Here is a 22530-nt window from a genome sequence, read left to right as displayed (position 1 = left end):
CCAATATCCCCCCTTTCCCCCCCTTTCCCCTGTTTTTTCTCCCCTTTTCCCCCCTTCGCCTACATTTCCTCCCCTTTTCCCCCCCATTCCCCCCCCCATTTTTCCCCCATTTCCCCCCATTTTTCCCCTATTTTCCCTGATTTTTCTCCCATTTCCCCCAATTTCCCCCCCTTTTCCCCCATTTCCCCCCATTTCCCCCCATTTCCCCCCTTTTCCCCCCTTTCCCCCCCATTTTCCCCCCCTTTTTCCCTGCCTTCCCCCCCTTTCCCCCCCTTTTCCCCCATTTTCCTCCCTTTTCTCCCATTTCCCCCCCCTTTCCCCCCCCTTTCCCCCCTATTTCCCCATTTTTCCCCCATTTTTCCGCCATTTCCCCCCCCTTTCCCCCCATTTCCCCCCTTTCCCCCCCATTTCCTCCCATTTCCCCCCCTTTCCCCCATTTCCCCCCGTTTATTCCCCCCCTTTCCCCCCCTTTTCCCCCCATTTCCCCCATTTCCCCCATTTCCCCCCCATTTTCGACCCCATTTCCTCATTTTTCCCCCATTTCCCCCCCATTTCCCCCCATTTTGCCCCATTTCCCCCCCCATTCCTCCACATTTCCCCCATTTCCCCCCCATTTCCCCCCCATTATCCCCCATTTCCCCCCCATTTCCCCCCCATTCCCCCCCCTTTCCCCCCATTCCGCCCATTTCCCCCCCATTTTACCCCCTTTCCCCCCTTTCCCCCCGTTCTTTCCCCCCATTTCCCCCCCTTTCCCCCATTTCCCCCCGTTTTTCCCCCCCTTTCCCCCCCTTTTCCCCCCTTTTCCCCCATTTCCCCCCCATTTTCCCCCCTATTTCCCCATTTTTCCCCCATTTCCCCCCCATTTCCCCCCATTTTCCCCCCATTTCCCCCCCCATTCCTCCACATTTCCCCCATTTCCCCCCCCATTTCCCCCCCATTATCCCCCATTTCCCCCCCCATCCCCCTCCATTTCCCCCCATTTCCCCCCCTTTCCCCACATTCCGCCCATTTCCCCCCCCATTTTCCCCCCTTTTCCCCATTTCCCCCCGTTTTTTCCCCCCATTTCCCCCCCTTCTCCCCCATTGTCCCCCTTTGTCCCCCATTTTCAGCCCAATTTCCCACCTTTCCCCAACATTCCCCCCATTTTCCCCCCATTTCCCCCTATTTCCCATTTTTCCCCCATTTTTCCCCCATTTCCCCCCCATTTCCCCCCATTTTCCCCCCATTTCCCCCCTATTTCCCCATTTTTCCCCCATTTCCCCCCCATTTTCCCCCCTTTCCCCCCTTTCCCCCCGTTTTTTCCCCCCATTTCCCCCCTTCTCCCCCATTGTCCCCCTTTGTCCCCCATTTTCCCCCCCATTTCCACCCATTTCCCCCCATTTCCCCCATTTCCCCCCCATTTGCCCCCCCCTTTCCCCCCATTCCCTCTGATTTCCCCCCATTTCCCCCCCTTCTCCCCATTGTCCACCTTTGTCCCCCATTTTCCCCCCCATTTTCCCCTATTTTCCCCCCTTTCCCCCCTTTCCCCCCATTTCCCCCGTATTCCCCCCCATTCCCCCCATTTCCCCCCCCCTTTTCCCCCCTTTCCCCCATTTCCCCCCGTTTTTTCCCCCCATTTCCCCTTCTTCTCCCCCATTGTCCCCCTTTGTCCCCCATTTTCCCCCCAATTTCCCCCCTTTCCCCCCCTTTCCCCCATTCCTCCCCATTTGCCCCCCATTTCCTCCCATTTCCCCCCCATTTTCCCCCCATTTCCCCCCCCTTCCCCCCCATTTGCCCCCATTCCCCCCATTCCCTCCCTTTTCCCCCCATTTCCCCCCATTTCCCCACCATTTCCTCCCATTTCCCCCCGTTTTTCCCCCCCATTCCCCCCCATTCCCCCCATTTTCCCCCCATTTCCCCCCTATTTCCCCATTTTCCCCCATTTTCCCCCCCTTTCCCCCCATTTCCCTCGTATTCCCCCCCATTTCCCCCATTTCCCCCCCTTTTCCTCCATTTTTCCCCCCATTCCCCCCCATTCCCCCCATTTCCCATTTCCCCCCCATTTCCCCCATCCCCCCCCCATCCCCCCCCTTGATTTCCGCGCAGTTCCGTGGTTCCGGCCTGCAGCTCCCGGCGGCATCCCAGGAATGCATGGCGCGGGATGGCGGCCCTGCGGCTGCACGGCCGCGGCTGAGCTGAGCCGACCGGGCCCAGAACGGAACCGGGCCCAGAACGGAACCGGGCCGGCGGGGCGGAACCGGGCTGAGAGAAACGGGATCGGACAAAAGGAGGAACGGGGCGAGAGGGGCGGAAACGGGACAACGGGAGACGGGCTGCGCTGAGGGGACGGAACCGGGACGAGGGGACGGAACCGGGCCGAGAGGCAGAACCGGGCCGAGAGGCAGAACCGGGACAAGGGGACAGAACCGGGCCGAGGGGACGGAACTGGGACGAGAGGCAGAACCGGGCTGAGAGGCAGAACTGGGACAAGGGGACGGAACCGGGCCGAGAGGGCAGAACCGGGCCGAAGGGACAGAACCGGGCTGAAGGGACGGAACCGGGACAAGGGGACAGAACCGGGCCGAGAGGGCAGAACCGGGACGAGAGGCAGAACCGGGACAAGGGGACGGAGCTGAGCTGAGAGGCAGAACCGGGCTGAAGGGACGGAACCAGGACAAGGGGACAGAACCGGGCCGAGAGGGCAGAACCGGGCCGAGAGGCAGAACTGGGACAAGGGGACAGAGCCGGGCTGAGAGGCAGAACCGGGCCGAAGGGACAGAACCGGGCTGAAGGGACGGAACCGGGACAAGGGGACAGAACCGGGCCGAGAGGGAAGAACTGGGACGAGAGGCAGAACCGGGCCGAGAGGCAGAACCAGGACAAGGGAACAGAACCGGGACGAGAGGCAGAACCGGGACAAGGGGACAGAACCGGGCTGAGAGGCAGAACTGGGACAAAGGGACGGAACCGGGTCAAGAGGCAGAACCAGGACAAGGAGATGGAAACGGGCCGAGAGGGCAGAACCGGCTGAGGAGACAGAACTGGGCTGAAGAGACAGAACCAGGCCGAGAGGGCAGAACTGGACCGAGGGAACCCGGCTGAGGAGACAGAACCGGGCTGAGAGGACAGAACCAGGCTGAAGAGACAGAACCGGGCTGAGAAATCAGAACCGGGCTGAGAAGAGGACCTGAGTGAGGAGACAGAACCAGGCCGAGGAGACAGAACCGGGCTGACAGGACAGAGCTGGGCCAAAGGGACCCAGCTGAGGATACAGAACCGGACCGAGGAGACCCAGCTGAGAGACAGAACCGGGCTGAGGACACAGAACCGGGCCAAGGGGACCCAGCTGAGAGACAGAACCGGGCTGAGGACACAGAACCGGGCCAAAGGGGGACCCAGCTGAGGACACAGAACCGGGCTGAGAGGACAGAACCGGGCCAAGGGGACCCAGCTGAGGATACAGAACCGGACTGAGGAGACCCAGCTGAGAGACAGAACCGGGCTGAGGATACAGAACCGGGCTGAAAGGACAGAACTGGGCCAAGGGGACCCAGCTGAGGACACAGAACCGGGCCAAAGGGGGACCCAGTTGAGGATACAGAACTGGGCTGAAAGGACAGAACCGGGCCAAAGGGACCCAGCTGAGGACACAGAACCGGACCGAGGAGACTGAGCCCAGCCAAGGGGAAAAAGGAACCGGGCCCAAGGGACAGAACTGGGCTGAGGGCACGGAACCGAGCCTGGCTGAGGGGAGAGGCTCGAAGAACTGGACTGGGGGGGCAGAACCGAACCGGAGCAGGCCCGGCTGAGGGCCCGGGCCATGGCGGAGCCGCTGCTGCGGAGGACCTTCTCTCGGTTACGGGGCCGGGAGCGACCGCGTCGGAAGAAATGGGACGGCAAAGAGAGAGGTGCGGCTGTGGGATCTGGGGGGGGGTCATCCTGGGGGCCCTACTGTACCCACGGGGAGCCCCATCACCTCCTGTGCCCCTACAAGGGACCCCAGTGTCACCCTAAAATCCCTTCTGTCCCTCTATAAAGGACCCCAGTGTCACCCTAAAATCCCTTCTGTCCCTACAGGGAACCCCATCACTCCAAGGTCCCTCCTGTCCCCCTACAAGGGACCCCAGTGTCACCCTAAAATCCCTTCTGTCCCTTTATAAAGGACCCCAGTGTCACCCCAATGTTCCTTCTGTTCCCCTATAAGGGCCCCCAGTGTCACCCTAAAATCCCTTCTGTCCCTACAGGGAACCCCATCACCTCCAGATCCTCCCTGTCCCATCTAAGGGACCCCAGTGTCACCCTAATGTCCTTCCTGTTGCTCTATAAGGGCCAACAGTGTCACCCTAAAATCCCTTCTGTGTTCCCACAGGGAACCCCATCACCTCCATGTCTTTCCTGTCCCTCTATAAGGGACCCCAGTGTCACCCTAATGTCCCTCCTTTCCCCAGAAGGAACCCCATCACTCCCAGGTCTTTCCTGTCCCTCTATATGGGACCCCAGTGTCACCCTAAAATCCCTTCTGTCCCTCCATAAGGGCCCCCAGGGTCACCCTAAAATCCCTTTTGTCCCCACGGGGAACCTCATCACCTCCAGGTCCTTCCTGTCCATCTATAAGGGCCCCCAGTGTCACCCTAATGTCCCTCCTGTCCCTACAGGGATCTCCATCACCTCCACATCCCTCCTGTCCCTCTGTAAGGGACCCCAGTGTCCCCCTAAAGTCCCTTCTGTCCCCACAGGGGAACCTCATCACTCCGAGGTCCCTCCTGTCCCTCTCTAAGGGACCCCAATGTCAGCCTGGGGTCCCTTCTGCCCTTCCTGCCAACCCAGGGACCCCTCGGAAGGGAGCTCCATCACAGCAGTGCCCCCCCTGTGCCATAAAAAAATGGTCCTTGCTGCCCCCCAGGGATCCCCATCACCCCAGATCCCTTCTGTCTCCCAGGGAGGAGACCCCAATATCACCCCGTGTCCCACCTCCTTTCCCCATGGAAGGTTCCCAGCGTGGCTCTGAAGTCTCTCCTGCCACCCAAGGTACCACCAGCACCCCAAATTCTTCCTGCCCCATAAGCAAGGGGTCCCAGTGTCAGCCCAAGACCCTCCCGTCTCCTAAGGGATGGTCCCCAGTTTCACCTCACGTCCCCCCCTGTACTTCTAAGGGTCCCCTGCTACCCCTCAGTGTCCCCTCAGCGTCCCTCAAGGAAGGGTCTCCAATGTCACCCCGAGGTTCCTCCTGTCCCCTAATGGACCCTCATCACCCCAGGTTCCCCCTGTCCCATAAGGAAGGGACCCCAGTGCCACCCTGGGGTTCTCTCCTGCCCCACTCCAGTAATCCTCACCAACTTAGGGTCCCTTTTACCCCCACCACCCCAGGTCCCTCCTCCATCCTAAGGAATGTCACCCCAATGTCACCCTGGCGACCCTCCTATCCCTTAAGGTACCACCATCACCCCAGATCAGATCCCAACCTATTCCAGAAGGAAGAGACCCCAATATCACCCCAGATCCCTCAAGGAAGAGACCCTAATTTCACCTTGGGGTCCCTTCTGCCCCCCCTGGAGCCCTCCTGATTATTTTTTTTTTGGGGGGGGGGGGGGGCACAGAAGCTGCACCCAAGGACTGCAGGGATTCTGGGTGCCTGATTCAGAAAACCCCACTGCATCCGTGAGAGGGGAACAGGGGGGGGATGCAGGAGGAGGAGTGAACCCCACTGAGGGGTGCAGCCCTGGGTTTTTGGGGTGCAGCAGGACCCAGCTGTGCCCCTCTTTTCCTTCTCCCCCCCCCAAGCTGAGGGCGGTGGGAACGTAGCAGAGCAGCTGTAAACAACCGGAAATCCCTCTTGGCAGAGGTTTGGGGTAAGGAGGGTGGGTGGATGGAAGGATGCCTGAAGGGATGCTGGGGGAGGGATGGATGGAGGGGGGGGGGGTTGAGCCCATCAGCCTTTCCTTCTCCTACAGAACCCCCCCAGCCCGGCCCTGAGCCACTGCCAGACCCCGAGGCGTCGTCATCCCCGGTGAGCCTGGAACCATCAGCATCCCGCAGGCAGAACTGGGCTCGTTTCTCCAGCCGTCATCCACCCCCCAGACCCACCCTGGAAGGGTTGGAACCCAACGAGCAGGACGGAACCAGCAGCACCCCTCCATCAGCTGCTGATCCACCCGGGGATGAACCACAGGAGCCGGTAGAGGAGGCGGATGCAGCAGAACTCGGAGGTGCGGGTCGGAGCCCAGGGCACGGTGCTTATCTACAGAGCCTGGAAAGGAGCAGCCGGCACTGGGTGCTGTCCTCGGGGAAGGCAGCAGGGCTGGATGAAACGGGTGGAAGCGTGGAGATGGAGGTCGGAGCGGGAGGCAGCGAAGGGGAGATTTGGTACAACCCCATCCCAGAGGATGAGGATCCTCCGAAGGAACGCAGGGAGGATGAGGAGAACCCAGGAAATCGCGGCGTGGAGGAGGCAGCTGCTGGCAGGAGCCAGGCTTGTGGTGCGTGGTGGGCCCTGGTCCTTTTTTTGTCACCACCCCAGGGAGCAGGGGTGGTCTGTGTCCTTTCTGTGTCCTTTCTGTGTCCTTTCTGTGTCCTTTCTGTGTCCCCCATCAGGTTTCCCAGGACCCTCTGAGGTCCTCAGACCCAATGATCCGCAATGCCTTTGGAACTTGTTGTCCTTGTCCCCAAGGATGGCACTGTGCGCAGGCTGTGCTCCCCATTCCTTCCCTGTCCCTCTGTGAACCCCGAGGACAACATCCCTCACACCTTATTGTGTCCCCACTGTGTGGCAGGAACTCCTGGACCCCACAGTCTCCATCAACCTCCCTCCTCCCAGGCACATCCCACACTCTTTGTCCCCCGCAGAGGAAGGATCCCCATTCTGTCACTTTGTCCCCAAAGGAAAGAACCCTCCATCCTTGTCCCCCACACTCCCCAAAGCTTCTCTCCATCCCCCAGCACAACCCCAAAATCCCTCCCTTCACCCCCCAACCACCCCTTTGTCCCCTGCAGTGTCTCCAGAGGAAGGATCCCCATTCTGTCATTCTGTCCCCAAAGGAAGGAACCCCCCAGTCGTGTCCCCCACACTCCCCAAACTCTATTTCCCAGCAAAATCCCAAATCCCTCCCTTCACCCCCAACCACCCCTTTGTGCCCTGCAGTGTCTCCAGAGGAAGGATCCCTCCCCATTCTGTCCCTTTGTCCCCTAAGGAAGGAGCCCCCAGCCATGTCCCCCACGCTCCCCAAACCTTCTCTCCATCCCCCAGCACAACCCCAAATCCCCTCCCTTCAGCCCCCAACCACCCCTTTGTCCCCTGCAGTGTCTCCAGAGGAAGCATCCCTCCCCATTCTGTCATTCTGTCCCCTAAGGAAGGAACCCCCAGCCATGTCTCCAGGGCAGCCATGTCCCCCACACTCCCCAGAGCTTCTCTCCATCCCCCAGCACAACCCCAAATCCCTCCCTTCACCCCCCCAACCATCCCTTTGTGCCCTGCAGTGTCTCCAGAGGAAGCATCCCTCCCCATTCTGTCACTTTGTCCCCAAAGGAAAGAACCCCCAGCCATGTCCCCCACACTCCCCAAACTCTTTCTATTTCCCAGCACAACCCCAAAATCCGTCCCTTCACCCCCCAACCACCCCTTTGTCCCCTGCAGTGTCTCCAGAGGAAGCATCCCTCCCCATTCTGTCACTTTGTCCCCAAAGGAAGGAACCCTCCATCCTTGTCCCCCACACTCCCCAAACTCTATTTCCCAGCACAACCCCAAAATCCCTCCCTTCACCCCCCAACCACCCTTTTGTCCCCTGCAGTGTCTCCAGAGGAACCATCCCTCCCCATTCTGTCATTCTGTCCCCTAAGGAAGGAGCCCCCAGCCATGTCCCCCACACTCCCCAAACCTTCTCTCCATCCCCCAGCACAACCCCAAATCCCCTCCCTTCAGCCCCCAACCACCCCTTTGTCCCCTGCAGTGTCTCCAGAGGAAGCATCCCTCCCCATTCTGTCATTCTGTCCCCTAAGGAAGGAACCCCCAGCCATGTCTCCAGGGCAGCCATGTCCCCCACACTCCCCAGAGCTTCTCTCCATCCCCCAGCACAACCCCAAATCCCTCCCTTCACCCCCCAACCAACCTTTTGTCCCCTGCAGTGTCTCCAGAGGAAGCATCCCTCCCCATTCTGTCACTTTGTCCCCAAAGGAAGGAGCCCCCAGCCATGTCCCCAGGGCAGCTGTGTCCCCCACGCTCCCCAAAGCTTCTCTCCATCCCCCAGCACAACCCCAAATCCCTCCCTTCACCCCCCAACCACCCTTTTGTCCCCTGCAGTGTCTCCAGAGGAAGGATCCCCATTCTGTCATTCTGTCCCCAAAGGAACGAACCCCCAGCCATGTCCCCCACACTCCCCAAACTCTATTTCCCAGCACAACCCCAAAATCCGTCCCTTCACCCTGGGGTCCCTGATGGAGGGTCAGAAGGATTTTAGGGTGACCCTGGGGTCCCTTATTGAAGGACAGGAAGGACCTGGAGGTGATGAGGTTCCCTGTGGGGACAATATGGATTTTAGGGTGACACTGGGGTCCCTTATCGAAGGACAGAAGGGACATTAGGGTGACACTGGGGTCCCTTATCGAAGGACAGAAGGGACATTAGGGTGACACTGGGGTCCCTTATGGAGGGACAGAAGGATTTCAGGGTGACACTGGTGTCCCCTATTGAGGGACAGAAGGATTTTATGGTGACACTGGGGTCCCTTATGGAGGGACAGAAGGGTTTTAAGGTGACCCTGGGGTCCCTTATAGAGCAATAGGAGGAACATTGGGGTGACAGTGGTGTCCCTTATAGAGGGACAGGAAGAGACCTGGAGGTGATGAGTTTCCCTGTGGGGACAATATGGCTTTTAGGGTGACCCTGGGGTCCCTTATGGAGGGACAGAAGGATTTTAGGGTGACCCTGGGGTCCCTTATGGAGGGACAGAAGGATTTTAGGGTGACCCTGGGTTCCCTTATAGAAGGCCAGGAAGGAGCTGGAGGTGATGAGGTTCCCTGTGGGGACAATATGGATTTTAGGGTGACACTGGGGTCCCTTATCGAAGGACAGAAGGGACATTAGGGTGGCACTGGGGTCCCTTATGGAGGGACAGAAGGATTTCAGGGTGACACTGGTGTCCCCTATTGAGGGACAGAAGGATTTTATGGTGACCCTGGGGTCCCTTATGGAGGGACAGAAGGGTTTTAAGGTGACCCTGGGTTCCCTTATAGAAGGCCAGGAAGGAGCTGGAGGTGATGAGGTTCCCTGTTGGGACATAAGGGATTCTAGGGTGACCCTGGGGTCCTTTATAGAGGGACAGAAGGATTGTAGGGTGACCCTGGGTTCCCATATCGAAAGACAGGAAAGAGCTGGAGGTGATGAGGTTCCCTGTTGGGACAGAAGGGATTCTAGGGTGACTCTTGGGTCCGTTATCGAAGGACAGAAGGGATTTTAGGGTGACCCTGGGGTCCCTTATCGAAGGACAGAAGGATTGTAGGGTGACCCTGGGTTCCCATATCAAAAGACAGGAAAGAGCTGGAGGTGATGAAGTTCCCTGTGGGGACAGAAGGGATTTTAGGGTGACTCTGGGGTCCCTTATCGAAGGACAGAAGGATTTTAGGGTGACTCTGGGGTCCCTTCTGGAGGGACAGAAGGATTTCAGGGTGACCCTGGGGTCCCTTATTGAAGGACAGGAAGGACCTGGAGGTGATGAGGTTCCCTGTGGGGACAGAAGGGATTTTAGGGTGACCTTGGGGTCCCTTATCGAAGGACAGAAGGGACATTAGGGTGACACTGGGGTCCCTTATGGAGGGACAGAAAGATTTCAGGATGACAATGGTGTCCCCTATTGAGGGACAGAAGGATTTTAGGGTGACACTGGGGTCCCTTATCGAAGGACAGGAAGGATCTGGAGGTGATGAGGTTCCCTGTGGGGACAAAAGAGATTCTAGGGTGACCCTGGGGTCCCTTATGGAGGGACAGAAGGGACATTAGGGTGACCCTGGGTCCCTTATAGAGCAATAGGAGGAACATTGGGGTGACAGTGGTGTCCCTTTTAGAGGGACAGGAAGGGAGCTGGAGGTGATGAGGTTCCCTGTGGGGACATAAGGGATTCTAGGGTGACCCTGAGGTCCCTTCTGGAGGGACAGAAGGACTTTAGGGTGACCCTGGGTTCCCATATCAAAAGACAGGAAAGAGCTGGAGGTGATGAGGTTCCCTGTGGGGACAGAAGGGATTCTAGGGTGACACTGGGGTCCCTTCTGGAGGGACAGAAGGATTTTAGGGTGACCCTGGGTTCCCATATCAAAAGACAGGAAAGAGCTGGAGGTGATGAGGTTCCCTGTGGGGACAGAAGGGATTCTAGGGTGACACTGGGGTCCCTTCTGGAGGGACAGAAGGATTTTAGGGTGACCCTGGGTTCCCATATCGAAAGACAGGAAAGAGCTGGAGGTGATGAGGTTCCCTGTGGGGACAATATGGATTTTAGGGTGACTCTGGGGTCCCTTCTGGAGGGACAGAAGGACTTTAGGGTGACCCTGTGTTCCCATATCAAAAGACAGGAAAGAGCTGGAGGTGATGAGGTTCCGTGTGGGGACAGAAGGGATTTTAGGGTGACCCTGGTGTCCCTTCTGGAGGGACAGAAGGATTGTAGGGTGACCCTGGGTTCCCTTATTGAAGGACAGAAGGATTTCAGGGTGACCCTGGGTTCCCATATCAAAAGATAGGAAAGAGCTGGAGGTGATGAGTTTCCCTGTGGGGACAGAAGGGATTCTAGGGTGACTCTGGGGTCCCTTATCGAAGGACAGAAGGATTTCAGGGTGACCCTGGGTTCCCTTTTTGAAGGACAGAAGGATTTTAGGGTGACCCTGGGGTCCCATATCAAAAGACAGGAAAGAGCTGGAGGTGATGAGGTTCCCTGTGGGGACAGAAGGGATTTTAGGGTGACCCTGGGTTCCCTTATCGAAGGACAGAAGGATTTCAGGGTGACCCTAGGGTCCCATATCAAAAGATAGGAAAGAGCTGGAGGTGATGAGGTTCCCTGTGGGGACAATATGGATTTTAGGGTGACCCTGGTGTCCCTTATGGAGGGACAGAAGGATTTCAGGGTGACCCTGGGTTCCCATATCAAAAGACAGGAAAGAGCTGGAGGTGATGAGGTTCCCTGTTGGGGACAGAAGGGATTTTAGGGTGACCCTGGTGTCCCTTCTGGAGGGACAGAAGGATTTTAGGGTGACCCTGGGTTCCCTTATAGAAGGCCAGGAAGGAGCTGGAGGTGATGAGGTTCCCTGTTGGGACATAAGGGATTCTAGGGTGACCCTGGGGTCCTTTATAGAGGGACAGAAGGATTTCAGGGTGACCCTGGGTTCCCATATCGAAAGACAGGAAAGAGCTGGAGGTGATGAGGTTCCCTGTTGGGACAGAAGGGATTTTAGGGTGACCCTGTGCTCCCTTCTCCCCCTCTCTCTCCCCACAGCCAAGATGCCCATCCCCTGCGTCAGCTCGGCGTCTGTTCTCCCACCCCCATCCCCCCCCTCCAGCCCCGGTGGCAGCAAGAAGAGCCGCTCCCTCGGCAAGGTGAAATCCCCCGGCACCGTGCGCCGCCTCTCCATGAAGATGAAGAAACTCCCGGAGCTTCGGAGGAAGCTGAGCCTTCGCAGCCCTCGGCCGAGGGGCCAGGAGGGCAGCACTTCTCCTTCCGACCCCCGGAAGGAATCCAGCAACGTCATCAGCCGTTATCACCTGGACACCAGCGTGGCGTCGTTGCCTCGAACCAAAGCAACCAGCAAAGGAGGTTATCTGAGCGACGGCGACTCGCCGGAGCTGCCGGCTAAAAGCGGGGCGAGAGACCGAGAGGAGGATGGGGAAAAAGGCTTGGATGTGGCTTCATTCAGACCTTACAGCTGCGGGGAGCTGCAAAGGGGAGGGCAGAGCATCTCCGGGTTGGTCAACGTCCATCTGTACGGCGTGAGGGATTTGAAACCTCCCGAAACGGGGGAGGTTTTTTGTGTGTTGCAGGTGGATGGGGTCAACCGGGCTCGGACGGCTCTGCTGCCCTGCAAGGCAGCTTTTCTCGGCCTCAATCACACCTTTAACCTGGAGCTGGAAGGCGCCCAGCTGCTCAAGGTGATCGTTTTCTCTTGGGATCCTTCCTCCTGTCGGAACCGACTGTGCTGCCACGGCGCCGTGCTGCTGCCCCACATCTTTCGGGGTGAGTTGTTGGGAGGGCTCTGCTTTTGGGGTCGGAGGGCGTGGATTTAAGGTGTGGGTTTCGGAGGATCGAGGGATGGCCGGGGTTGGAAGGGAGTCGGGTGTAAAAGGGAGCAAAGCGGGCGGCAGCGGGGGATGCTGGGGAGCTGGGATGGAAGGAAAACGGGTGAGGTTTCAAGGAAAGCTGAGCATCTCGGGGGGAATAATTGCGTCCACAATCAGGACGAGCTGCCGGAGAGGAGCTCTGCAGAGGGGGACCTGGGGGTCCCGGTGGGTGACGGGGTGGCCGTGGGCCAGCAGTGTGGCCTTGTGGCCAAAAAGGCTGATGGCATTTTGGGGGTGCGTTGAAAGGAGCGCGGGCAGCGGGTGGGGGGAGGTGGTCCTGAGTCACAGAACGGTTGGGTTGGAAGGGAGCTCGAGGATGATGCGAGGTGATGGAGCGCTGGAAAAGGCTGCCCGGGTAGGAAGTTCTGCACAGATGGGAGCGAGGGCTTCTTTAGGTGAGGTGGTGGAGTCTCCTTCTCCGGGGATATTCACGACCTGCCTGCACACCGACCTGTGTGCCCTGGTGTCAGGGATCTGCTTTGGCAGGGGGTTGGACTCCGTGATCTCCGGAGCTCCCTTCCGACCCCTGCAGTTCTGTGATGCTGCGATTCTGTGCTTATCAGACAACGGCCAGGGTTGGAAGGGAGCTCGAGGATCACAAACTCCAACCCCCTGCCGCATGCAGGGCCACCAACCTCACATCTCACAGCAGCCCAGGCTGCCCAGGGCCCCATCCAACCCGGCCTCCAACACCTCCAGGGATGGACGGGGCACCAACAGCCTCTCTGTGCAGCTGTTCCAGCACCTCACCGCTCTCACAGCAAACAATTTCTCCCTGACATCCAACCTCAATCAACTCCAAACCGTTTCCCCTCATCCTGCAGTGATCAGCCCTTCCCAAGAGCTGACTCCCCTCCTGTCTGTAGGCTCCCTTCAGGTGCTGAGGGCTGCACTGATTCACCCCGCAGCTTCTTTTCTCCATGCTGAACAAGCCCAGCTCCCTCAGCCTGTCCTATAGGGGAGGTGCTGCAGCCCCCTGCTCATCTTGGTGGCTCTCCTCTGGACCCCCTCCAACAGCCCCCCGTCTTTTTTTTGGCCTGGGGGCTCCAGCCCTGGACGCAGCACTGCAGATGTGGGCTCACGAGAGCAGAGCAGAGGGGGACCATCACCTCCTGTCCCTGCTGGCCGCCCCTCTGCCCATGGATAAAGATAACTTCCCTCCTGCTCTGCCCTGGTAAAGCCTCATCTGGAGTATTGTGGGCAGGTCTGGGCTCCCCAGTATGAAATAGGCAGGGATTTCTTGGGCAGAGCCCAGCTGAGGGCCACAAGGATGGTGGAGGGCCTGGAGCATCTCCCCTATGGAGAAAGGCTGAGTGAGCTGGGGCTGCTGAGCCTTGGGAAAAGAAGGCTGAGAGGGGACCCGACCCCGGTCTGTAAATATGGAGGTGTGGGGGGCATCACGCAGGAGATTTTGGGGTTGTAAAAACCCTCCGAAATGCTCGGGGTGGCTTTCAGGAGAGAGGCAACACCCGGATGCGGGTGATGGAAACGTGCTGCGCTGCAAGGCGTCACCAGAAATTAAAGAGGAGGAGACCCACAGGGGGCTCAGGAGAGCAGAGCAGAGGGGGACCATCACCTCCTGTCCCTGCTGGCCGCCCCTCTGCCGCTGGCTTCTGCTGGAAGAGGTTTGGATGCTTGGTGACGTGACTTTCTGCTCTTCTCCCCGCAGGCAGCAGAGCCCAGCAGCTGGCTGTGCAGCTGCAACCCCGGGGCGTCCTCTTCTCCAAATTCACTTTGGTGGAGCAGTGGGAAGGAGCGGGCGAGCGCCAGCCTCGCGTTTTCGGCGTGGAGCTGGGCCAGCTGGTAGAAAGAGAAAAAACAGCCACCAAAGTTCCTCTGCTCATCCAAAAATGCGTAGCCGAGATCGAGAAACGCGGCTTAAAGGTGAGCTGGCTTTGATGCCCAGCCGGGCGTTTGCTCAGCCGCTTTCCTTTATCAGCTCCATCGGTGATGCTCCCGATCGCAGGTTGTCGGGCTCTATCGCCTCTGCGGTTCGGCCGCCGTCAAAAAGGAGCTGCGCGACGCCTTCGAGACGGACAGCGCCGCCGTCAGGCTGTCGGAACACCTCTATCCCGACATCAACGTCATCACGGGTCGGTGCTCCCCCCACCCCGGCCGCCCCAACCCCCCTCTCGATGTCCCCCTTACCCCCCGTAGGGTTTCTCTTCCCCATAGGGATCCTAAAGGATTACTTGCGGGAGCTGCCCACGCCTCTCATCACCCCCACGCTGTACCACGTTGTGTTGGAGGCTATGGCCAAACGACCCCCCCGGACCCCCCCGGGTGATGCCGTCCCATTACTCGACTGCCTGCCTGATGTTGAGAAGGTGGGTGCTGTCAGCAGGGCTCAATGGGGACCCCCTCAGCCCCCCCTTCCCCCCCCCCCCGGGGGTCTCCTCCTCTTTTACGTCTGGATCGGTGACGCCTTGCAGTGCAGCACGTTTCCATCACCCACATCCAGGTGTTGCCTCTCTCCTGAAAGCCACCCCGAGCATTTCGGAGGGTTTTTACAACCCCAAAATCTCCTGCGTGGTGCCCCCCACACCTCCATATTTACAGACCGGGGTCGGGTCCCCTCTCAGCCTTCTTTTCCCAAGGCTCAGCAGCCCCAGCTCACTCAGCCTTTCTCCATAGGGGAGATGCTCCAGGCCCTCCACCATCCCTGTGGCCCTCAGCTGGGCTCTTCCCAAGGAATCCCTGCCTATTTCATACTGGGGAGCCCAGACCTGGCCACAATACTCCAGATGAGGCTTTACCAGGGCAGAGCAGGAGGGAAGCCACCTTTTTCCATGGGCAGAGGGGCGGCCAGCAGGGACAGGAGGTGATGGTCCCCCTCTGCTCTGCTCTCCTGAGCCCCCTGTGGGTCTCCTCCTCTTTTATTTCTGGTGACACCTTGCAGTGCAGCACGTTTCCATCACCCGCATCCAGGTGTTGCCTCTCTCCTGAAAGCCACCCCGAGCATTTCGGAGGGTTTTTACAACCCCAAAATCTCCTGCGTGGTGCTGGGGGGCCCAATCGTTTTTCACTTCGGAAGCTCCGTTCTGGGCTGACCCGAACTCGGAGGGAAGCAGCACAGAATCAAGGAGTTCAGGAGGGGAACCAACTCTTGGGAAGGGTTTGGTGCCTGCAGAGTGCTCCATCACCTCAGCTTTGTGCAGAACTTCCTATGCTGCACTTTCTGGCCGTTGCCCCTCGTCCTGTCTCTCCAAACTCTGCTGAAATCAGTGCAGCCTCACTGCCCCCCCCACCTCCATATTTACAGACCGGGGTCGGGTCCCCTCTCAGCCTTCTTTTCCCAAGGCTCAGCAGCCCCAGCTCACTCAGCCTTTCTCCATAGGGGAGATGCTCCAGGCCCTCCACCATCCTTGTGGCCCTCAGCTGGGCTCTGCCCAAGAAATCCCTGCCTATTTCATACTGGGGAGCCCAGACCTGGCCACAATACTCCAGATGAGGCTTTACCAGGGCAGAGCAGGAGGGAAGCCACCTTTTTCCATGGGCAGAGGGGCGGCCAGCAGGGACAGGAGGTGATGGTCCCCCTCTGCTCTGCTCTCCTGAGCCCCCTGTGGGTCTCCTCCTCTTTTATTTCTGGTGACACCTCGCAGCACAGCACGTTTCCATCACCCACATCCGGGTGTTGCCTCTCTCCTGAAAGCCACCCCGAGCATTTCGGAGGGTTTTTACAACCCCAAAATCTCCTGCGTCATGCTGGGGGGCCCAATCGTTTTTCACTTCGGAAGCTCCGTTCTGGGCTGACCCGAACTCGGAGGGAAGCAGCACAGAATCAAGGAGTTCAGGAGGGGAACCAACTCTTGGGAAGGGTTTGGTGCCTGCAGAGTGCTCCATCACCTCAGCTTTGTGCAGAACTTCCTATGCTGCACTTTCTGGCCGTTGCCCCTCGTCCTGTCTCTCCAAACTCTGCTGAAATCAGTGCAGCCTCACTGCCCCCCACACCTCCATATTTACAGACCGGGGTCGGGTCCCCTCTCAGCCTTCTTTTCCCAAGGCTCAGCAGCCCCAGCTCACTCAGCCTTTCTCCATAGGGGAGATGCTCCAGGCCCTCCACCATCCTTGTGGCCCTCAGCTGGGCTCTGCCCAAGAAATCCCTGCCTATTTCATACTGGGGAGCCCAGACCTGGCCACAATACTCCAGATGAGGCTTTACCAGGGCAGAGCAGGAGGGAAGTTATCTTTATCCATGGGCAGAGGGGCGGCCAGCAGGGACAGGAGGTGATGGTCCCCCTCTGCTCTGCTCTCGTGAGCCCACATCTGCAGTGCTGCGTCCAGGGCTGGAGCCCCCAGGCCAAAAAAAAGACGGGGGGCTGTTGGAGGGGGTCCAGAGGAGAGCCACCAAGATGAGCAGGGGGCTGCAGCACCTCCCCTATAGGACAGGCTGAGGGAGCTGGGCTTGTTCAGCATGGAGAAAAGAAGCTGCGGGGTGAATCAGTGCAGCCCTCAGCACCTGAAGGGAGCCTACAGACAGGAGGGGAGTCAGCTCTTGGGAAGGGCTGATCACTGCAGGATGAGGGGAAACGGTTTGGAGTTGATTGAGGTTGGATGTCAGGGAGAAATTGTTTGCTGTGAGAGCGGTGAGGTGCTGGAACAGCTGCACAGAGAGGCTGTTGGTGCCCCGTCCATCCCTGGAGGTGTTGGAGGCCGGGTTGGATGGGGCCCTGGGCAGCCTGGGCTGCTGTGAGATGTGAGGTTGGTGGCCCTGCATGCGGCAGGGGGTTGGAGTTTGTGATCCTCGAGCTCCCTTCCAACCCTGGCCGTTGTCTGATAAGCACAGAATCGCAGCATCACAGAACTGCAGGGGTCGGAAGGGAGCTCCGGAGATCACGGAGTCCAACCCCCTGCCAAAGCAGATCCCTGACACCAGGGCACACAGGTCGGTGTGCAGGCAGGTCGTGAATATCCCCGGAGAAGGAGACTCCACCACCTCACCTAAAGAAGCCCTCGCTCCCATCTGTGCAGAACTTCCTACCCGGGCAGCCTTTTCCAGCGCTCCATCACCTCGCATCATCCTCGAGCTCCCTTCCAACCCAACCGTTCTGTGACTCAGGACCACCTCCCCCCACCCGCTGCCCGCGCTCCTTTCAACGCACCCCCAAAATGCCATCAGCCTTTTTGGCCACAAGGCCACACTGCTGGCCCACGGCCACCCCGTCACCCACCGGGACCCCCAGGTCCCCCTCTGCAGAGCTCCTCTCCGGCAGCTCGTCCTGATTGTGGACGCAATTATTCCCCCCGAGATGCTCAGCTTTCCTTGAAACCTCACCCGTTTTCCTTCCATCCCAGCTCCCCAGCATCCCCCGCTGCCGCCCGCTTTGCTCCCTTTTACACCCGACTCCCTTCCAACCCCGGCCATCCCTCGATCCTCCGAAACCCACACCTTAAATCCACGCCCTCCGACCCCAAAAGCAGAGCCCTCCCAACAACTCACCCCGAAAGATGTGGGGCAGCAGCACGGCGCCGTGGCAGCACAGTCGCTTTCAATAGGAGGAAGGATCCCCCCCCCCAAAGCTGATGCTCGCTTTGCTCCCTTTTCCACCAGGCCACCCTCACCCGACTCCTGGACCACCTGAGTTTGGTGGCTTCTTATCACCATTTCAACCGCATGAACTCTCAGAACATCGCCGTTTGTTTCGGTCCGGTTCTCCTCACCCCGAACCACGAAGGCAGGAGGGGAGGCGCCGCCTCCTCCACCCCCCGCAGTTTCACCCGAAGCGAAGACATCGCCAGCGCCGTGGATTTTAAGAGGCACATCGAGGTGCTGCATTACCTGCTGCAAGCCTGGCCGGGTGAGCAGAAACGTGGGGAGGGGGCGCGGGGGGGGGGGGGGGGACAGCCTGGACCCCCCCCCCACCCTGAGCCACGTGTGATGCTCTGTTTGTGGGGGGGGGGGGGATCTGTGACCCCCCTGTGCTGCCCCGCAGCCCGCTGTCCCCAGCTGTGGGTCTGTGACCCCTCCATTTGGGTGCCCTTTGCCCCCCCCTTTTTCCCCCCCCTGTTTTTCCTCCGCAGCCCCCAGCCCCACAAATCTGCCCCACGACCCCCCCTCGTGTCCTTCTCCTCCCCCCCCTTTTTCCTCCGCAGCCCCCAGCCCCACAAATGCACCCCACGACCCCCCCCGTGTCCTTCTCCTCCCCCCCGTTTTTCCTACACAGCCCCCAGCCCCACAAATCTGACCAACGACCCCCCCTCATGTCCTTCTCCTCCCCCACGACCCCCCCCCGTGTCCTTCTCCTCCCCCCCCCCAGTTTTCAGTAGTGCCTCCGCAGCCCCCAGCCCCACAAATCCACCCCACGACCCCCCCCCCGTGTCCTTCTCCTCCCCCCCCCCGTTTATCCTCCGCAGCCCCCAGCCCCACAAATCCGCCCCACGACCCCCCCTCGTTCCTTCTCCTCCCCCCCCTTTTTCCTCCACAGCCCCCAGCCCCACAAATCTGACCAACGACCCCCCCTCATGTCCTTCTCCTCCCCCACGACCCCCCCTCGTGTGCTTCTCCTCCCCCCCCCATTTTTCAGTAGTGCCTCCGCAGCCCCCAGCCCCACAAATCCGCCCCACGACCCCCCCTCGTGTCCTTCCACACCCCTTTGACACCCAACGACCCCCCCCAGTTCTATTACACAACACCCCCCCAGCCCCAGCCCTCTCCCCACAGCCCCCCAACGACCCCCCCAATTCTATCAGCACCCCCAACTCCTTCCTCTCCACACAGCCCCCCAACGCCCCCCCACCAATTCCACCACCACCCCCAACCCCAGCCCTCTCTCCACAGCCCCCCAACGACCCCCCCCCAAATTTCACCACCTCCCCCAACCCCCTCCCTCTCCCCACATCCCCCCAGTGACCCCCCCCAATTCCACCACCTCCCCCAACCCCTTCCCTCTCCCCACATCCCCCCAACGACCCCCCCCCAATTCTATCACCACCCCCAACCCCTTCCCTCTCCCCACATCCCCCCAACGACCCCCCCCCAATTCTATCATCACCCCCAACCCCTTCCCTCTCTCCTCAACCCCCAACGCCCCCCCCCAATTCCACCACCACCCCCAACCTCTTCCCTCTCTCCACAGCCCCCCAATGCCCCCCCCCAATTCTATCACCACCCCCAACACCCTCCCTCTCCCCACAGCCCCCCAGTGACCCCCCCCAATTCCACCACCTCCCCCAACCCCTTCCCTCTCCCCACATCCCCCCAATGTCCCCCCCCCAAATTTCACCACCTCCCCCAACCCCAGCCCTCTCCCCACATCCCCCCAACGACCCCCCCCAATTCTATCACTTCCCCCAACCCCTTCCCTCTCTCCTCAGCCCCAATGACCCCCCCCCAATTCCACAACTACCCCCAACCCCCTCCCTCTCCCCACAGCCCCCCAGCGGCCCCCCCCCAATTCCACCACCACCCCCAACCCCTTCCTCTCCCCACAGCCCCCCAATGCCCCCCCCAATTCTATCACCTCCCCCAACCCCCTCCCTCTCCCCACATCCCCCCAGTGACCCCCCCCAATTCCACCACCACCCCCAACCCCCCTCCCTCTCTCCACAGCCCCCCAACGGCCCCCCCCAATTCTATCACTTCCCCCAACCCCTTCCCTCTCTCCTCAGCCCCAATGACCCCCCCCCAATTCCACAACTACCCCCAACCCCCTCCCTCTCCCCACAGCCCCCCAGTGGCCCCCCCCCAATTCCACCACCACCCCCAACCCCTTCCCTCTCCCCACAGCCCCCCAACGACCCCCCCCAATTCTATCAGCACCCCCAACTCCTTCCTCTCCACACAGCCCCCCAACGACCCCCCCCCAATTCCACCACCACCCCAAACCCCTTCCTCTCCCCACATCCCCCCAATGCCCTCCCCCAATTCTATCACCTCCCCCAACCCCTTCCTCTCTCCTCAGCCCCAACGACCCCCCCCCAAATTCTATCATCACCCCCAACCCCTTCCTCTCCACTCAACCCCCAGCGACCCCCCCCCAATTCTATCATCACCCCCAACCCCCAACCCTCTTCCCACATCCCCCCAGCGACCCCCCCCCAAATTCTATTACACAACAACCCCCCAACCCCCTCCCTCTCCCCTCAACCCCCCAACGCCCCCCCCCAATTCCACCACCACCCCCAACCCCTTCCTCTCCCCACATCCCCCCAACGCCCCCCCCCCCAATTCCACCACCACCCCCAACCCCCCTCCCTCTCTCCACAGCCCCCCGTTTCTCCCTGGCCCCCCAGTCGCCCCCCAGCCACCCTCAGCAGCCCCCCCTCCGCCTGGACCTCGTGGACACAGCCGTGGTCGCCCGGCATCGCCCCCGGGGACCCGAAAGCCCCCCCAGCAACCGCTACGCCGGCGACTGGAGCATCGAGCTGGGGAGATACGAGGAGGTGACGAGCGGCGACAGTCGTGTCGCGAATCGCCGGACCCTTATCGTGACCGACTTTGGTCTCGGCGACGAAAGCGATTCGTCGTTCGCTCCGATGCTTAACCTCAAAGACTTCGATGCTCTCATCCTCGACCTCGAGAGGGAGTTGGCCAAACAGATCAACGTCTGTCTGTGATGCCGGTACCGAGCCAACGACACCGGTACCGAGCCAACGACACCGGTACCGAGCCAACGACACCGGCACCGACAACACCGGTACTGAGCAAACGACACCGGCACTGAGCAAACGACACCGGTACCGAGCCAACGACACCGGCACCGACAACACCGGTACCAACAACACCGGCACCGAGCAAATGGCACCGGCACCGACAACACCGGCACCGAGCAAACAACACCGGCACCGAGCAAATGACACCGGCACCGAGCAAACGACACCGGCACCGAGCAAATGACACCGGTACCGACAACACCGGTACCGAGCAAATGGCACCGGCACCGAGCAAACGACACCGGTACCGAGCCAACGACACCGGCACCGACAACACCGGTACCAACAACACCGGCACCGAGCAAATGGCACCGGCACCGACAACACCGGCACCGAGCAAACAACACCGGCACCGAGCAAATGACACCGGCACCGAGCAAACGACACCGGCACCGAGCAAATGACACCGGTACCGACAACACCGGTACCGAGCAAATGGCACCGGCACCGAGCAAACGACACCGGCACCAACAACACTGGCACCGAGCAAAACGACACCGGCACCGAGCAAACAACACCAGCACCAAGCAAATGACACCGGTACCGACAACACCGGCACTGTGCAAACGACAGCGGCACCGAGCAAATGACACCGGCACCGAGCAAACGACACCAGTACCAACAACACTGGCACCGAGCAAACGACACCGGCACCAACAACACCGGCACCGAGCAAACGACACCGGTACCAACAACACCGGCACCGAGCAAACGGCACCGGTACCAACAACACTGGCACCGTGCAAACAACACTGGCACTGAGCAAACGACACCGGCACCAACAACACCGGCACCGTGCAAACAACACCGGTACCAACAACACCGGCACCGAGCAAACGACACCGGCACCAAGCAAACGACACCAGCACCAAGCAAATGACACCGGCACCGTGCAAATGACACCGGCACCGAGCAAACGACACCGGTACCAACAACACCGGCATGGAGCAAACGGCACCGGCACCGAGCAAAACGACACCGGTACCGACAACACCGGTACCAACAACACCGGCACCGAGCAAACGACACCGGCACCGAGCAAACAACACCGGATCAGGAAAAAAAACCCAAAAAAAAACCCGACACCGGCACCGTCGGGTGAGCGACCAAAAAAAAACCCCCAAAAATCGGCACTCGCCTTCGTTTGCCTTGGATTTGCACAGCGACGGACGGAAGGGAAGCAGCAGGAGGTGATGGAGCCTTTGTGGGACCCCAGACCCACCGGGTTGGACCCCCCACCCAACCCCCGTTTCCACCCCCCCCCTCCCCAATTGCACCCCCCTCCTCCATTTCTAACACCCCATGTCCACCCCCCCACCCCCATCTCTACCCCCTCCCCCATTTCCACTCCCCCACCCCCATATCCATCCCCCCACCCCATTTCCACCACCCCCCATTTCCACCCCCCCTCCCCCATTCCCACCCCCTCCCCCATATCCACCCCCCCACCCCATTTCCACCCCCACCCCCATTTCCACTCCCCTCCCCCATTTACACCCCCCTACCCCCATATCCATCCCCCCACCCCATTTCCACCACCCCCCATTTCCTCCCCCCACCCCCATTTCCTCCATTTCCACCCCCCACCCCAT

At 60.2% G+C, this 22530-nt stretch overlaps 1 protein-coding gene across 2 annotated transcripts; it reads left to right on the top strand.

The window, feature by feature from the left end:
- Nucleotides 1-3104: 3104 nt before the first annotated feature.
- Nucleotides 3105-22193, top strand: SYDE1 (synapse defective Rho GTPase activating protein 1). Of its 2 annotated transcripts, XM_090128623.1 has the most exons (9): nucleotides 3105-3887; nucleotides 4919-5007; nucleotides 5931-6455; nucleotides 11448-12182; nucleotides 13956-14170; nucleotides 14253-14379; nucleotides 14462-14613; nucleotides 17838-18084; nucleotides 20493-22193. In XM_090128623.1, the coding sequence occupies exons 1-9, from the start codon at nucleotides 3868-3870 to the stop codon at nucleotides 20840-20842; spliced, it is 2460 nt and encodes an 819-aa protein (XP_089984749.1). In that variant the 5' UTR covers nucleotides 3105-3867; the 3' UTR covers nucleotides 20843-22193. The 2 variants fall into 2 exon arrangements, with proteins under 2 accessions (XP_089984749.1, XP_089984750.1); XM_090128624.1 differs by lacking the exon at nucleotides 4919-5007.
- Nucleotides 22194-22530: the final 337 nt, after the last annotated feature.

The sequence above is a fragment of the Phasianus colchicus genome, chromosome 34 (assembly GCF_987193195.1).
Source record: "Phasianus colchicus chromosome 34, bPhaCol1.hap1.1, whole genome shotgun sequence".
Taxonomy (NCBI): domain Eukaryota; kingdom Metazoa; phylum Chordata; class Aves; order Galliformes; family Phasianidae; genus Phasianus; species Phasianus colchicus.
The sequence above is the reverse complement of the archived record's forward strand: the minus strand, read 5'-3'. Positions and strand labels throughout refer to the sequence as shown.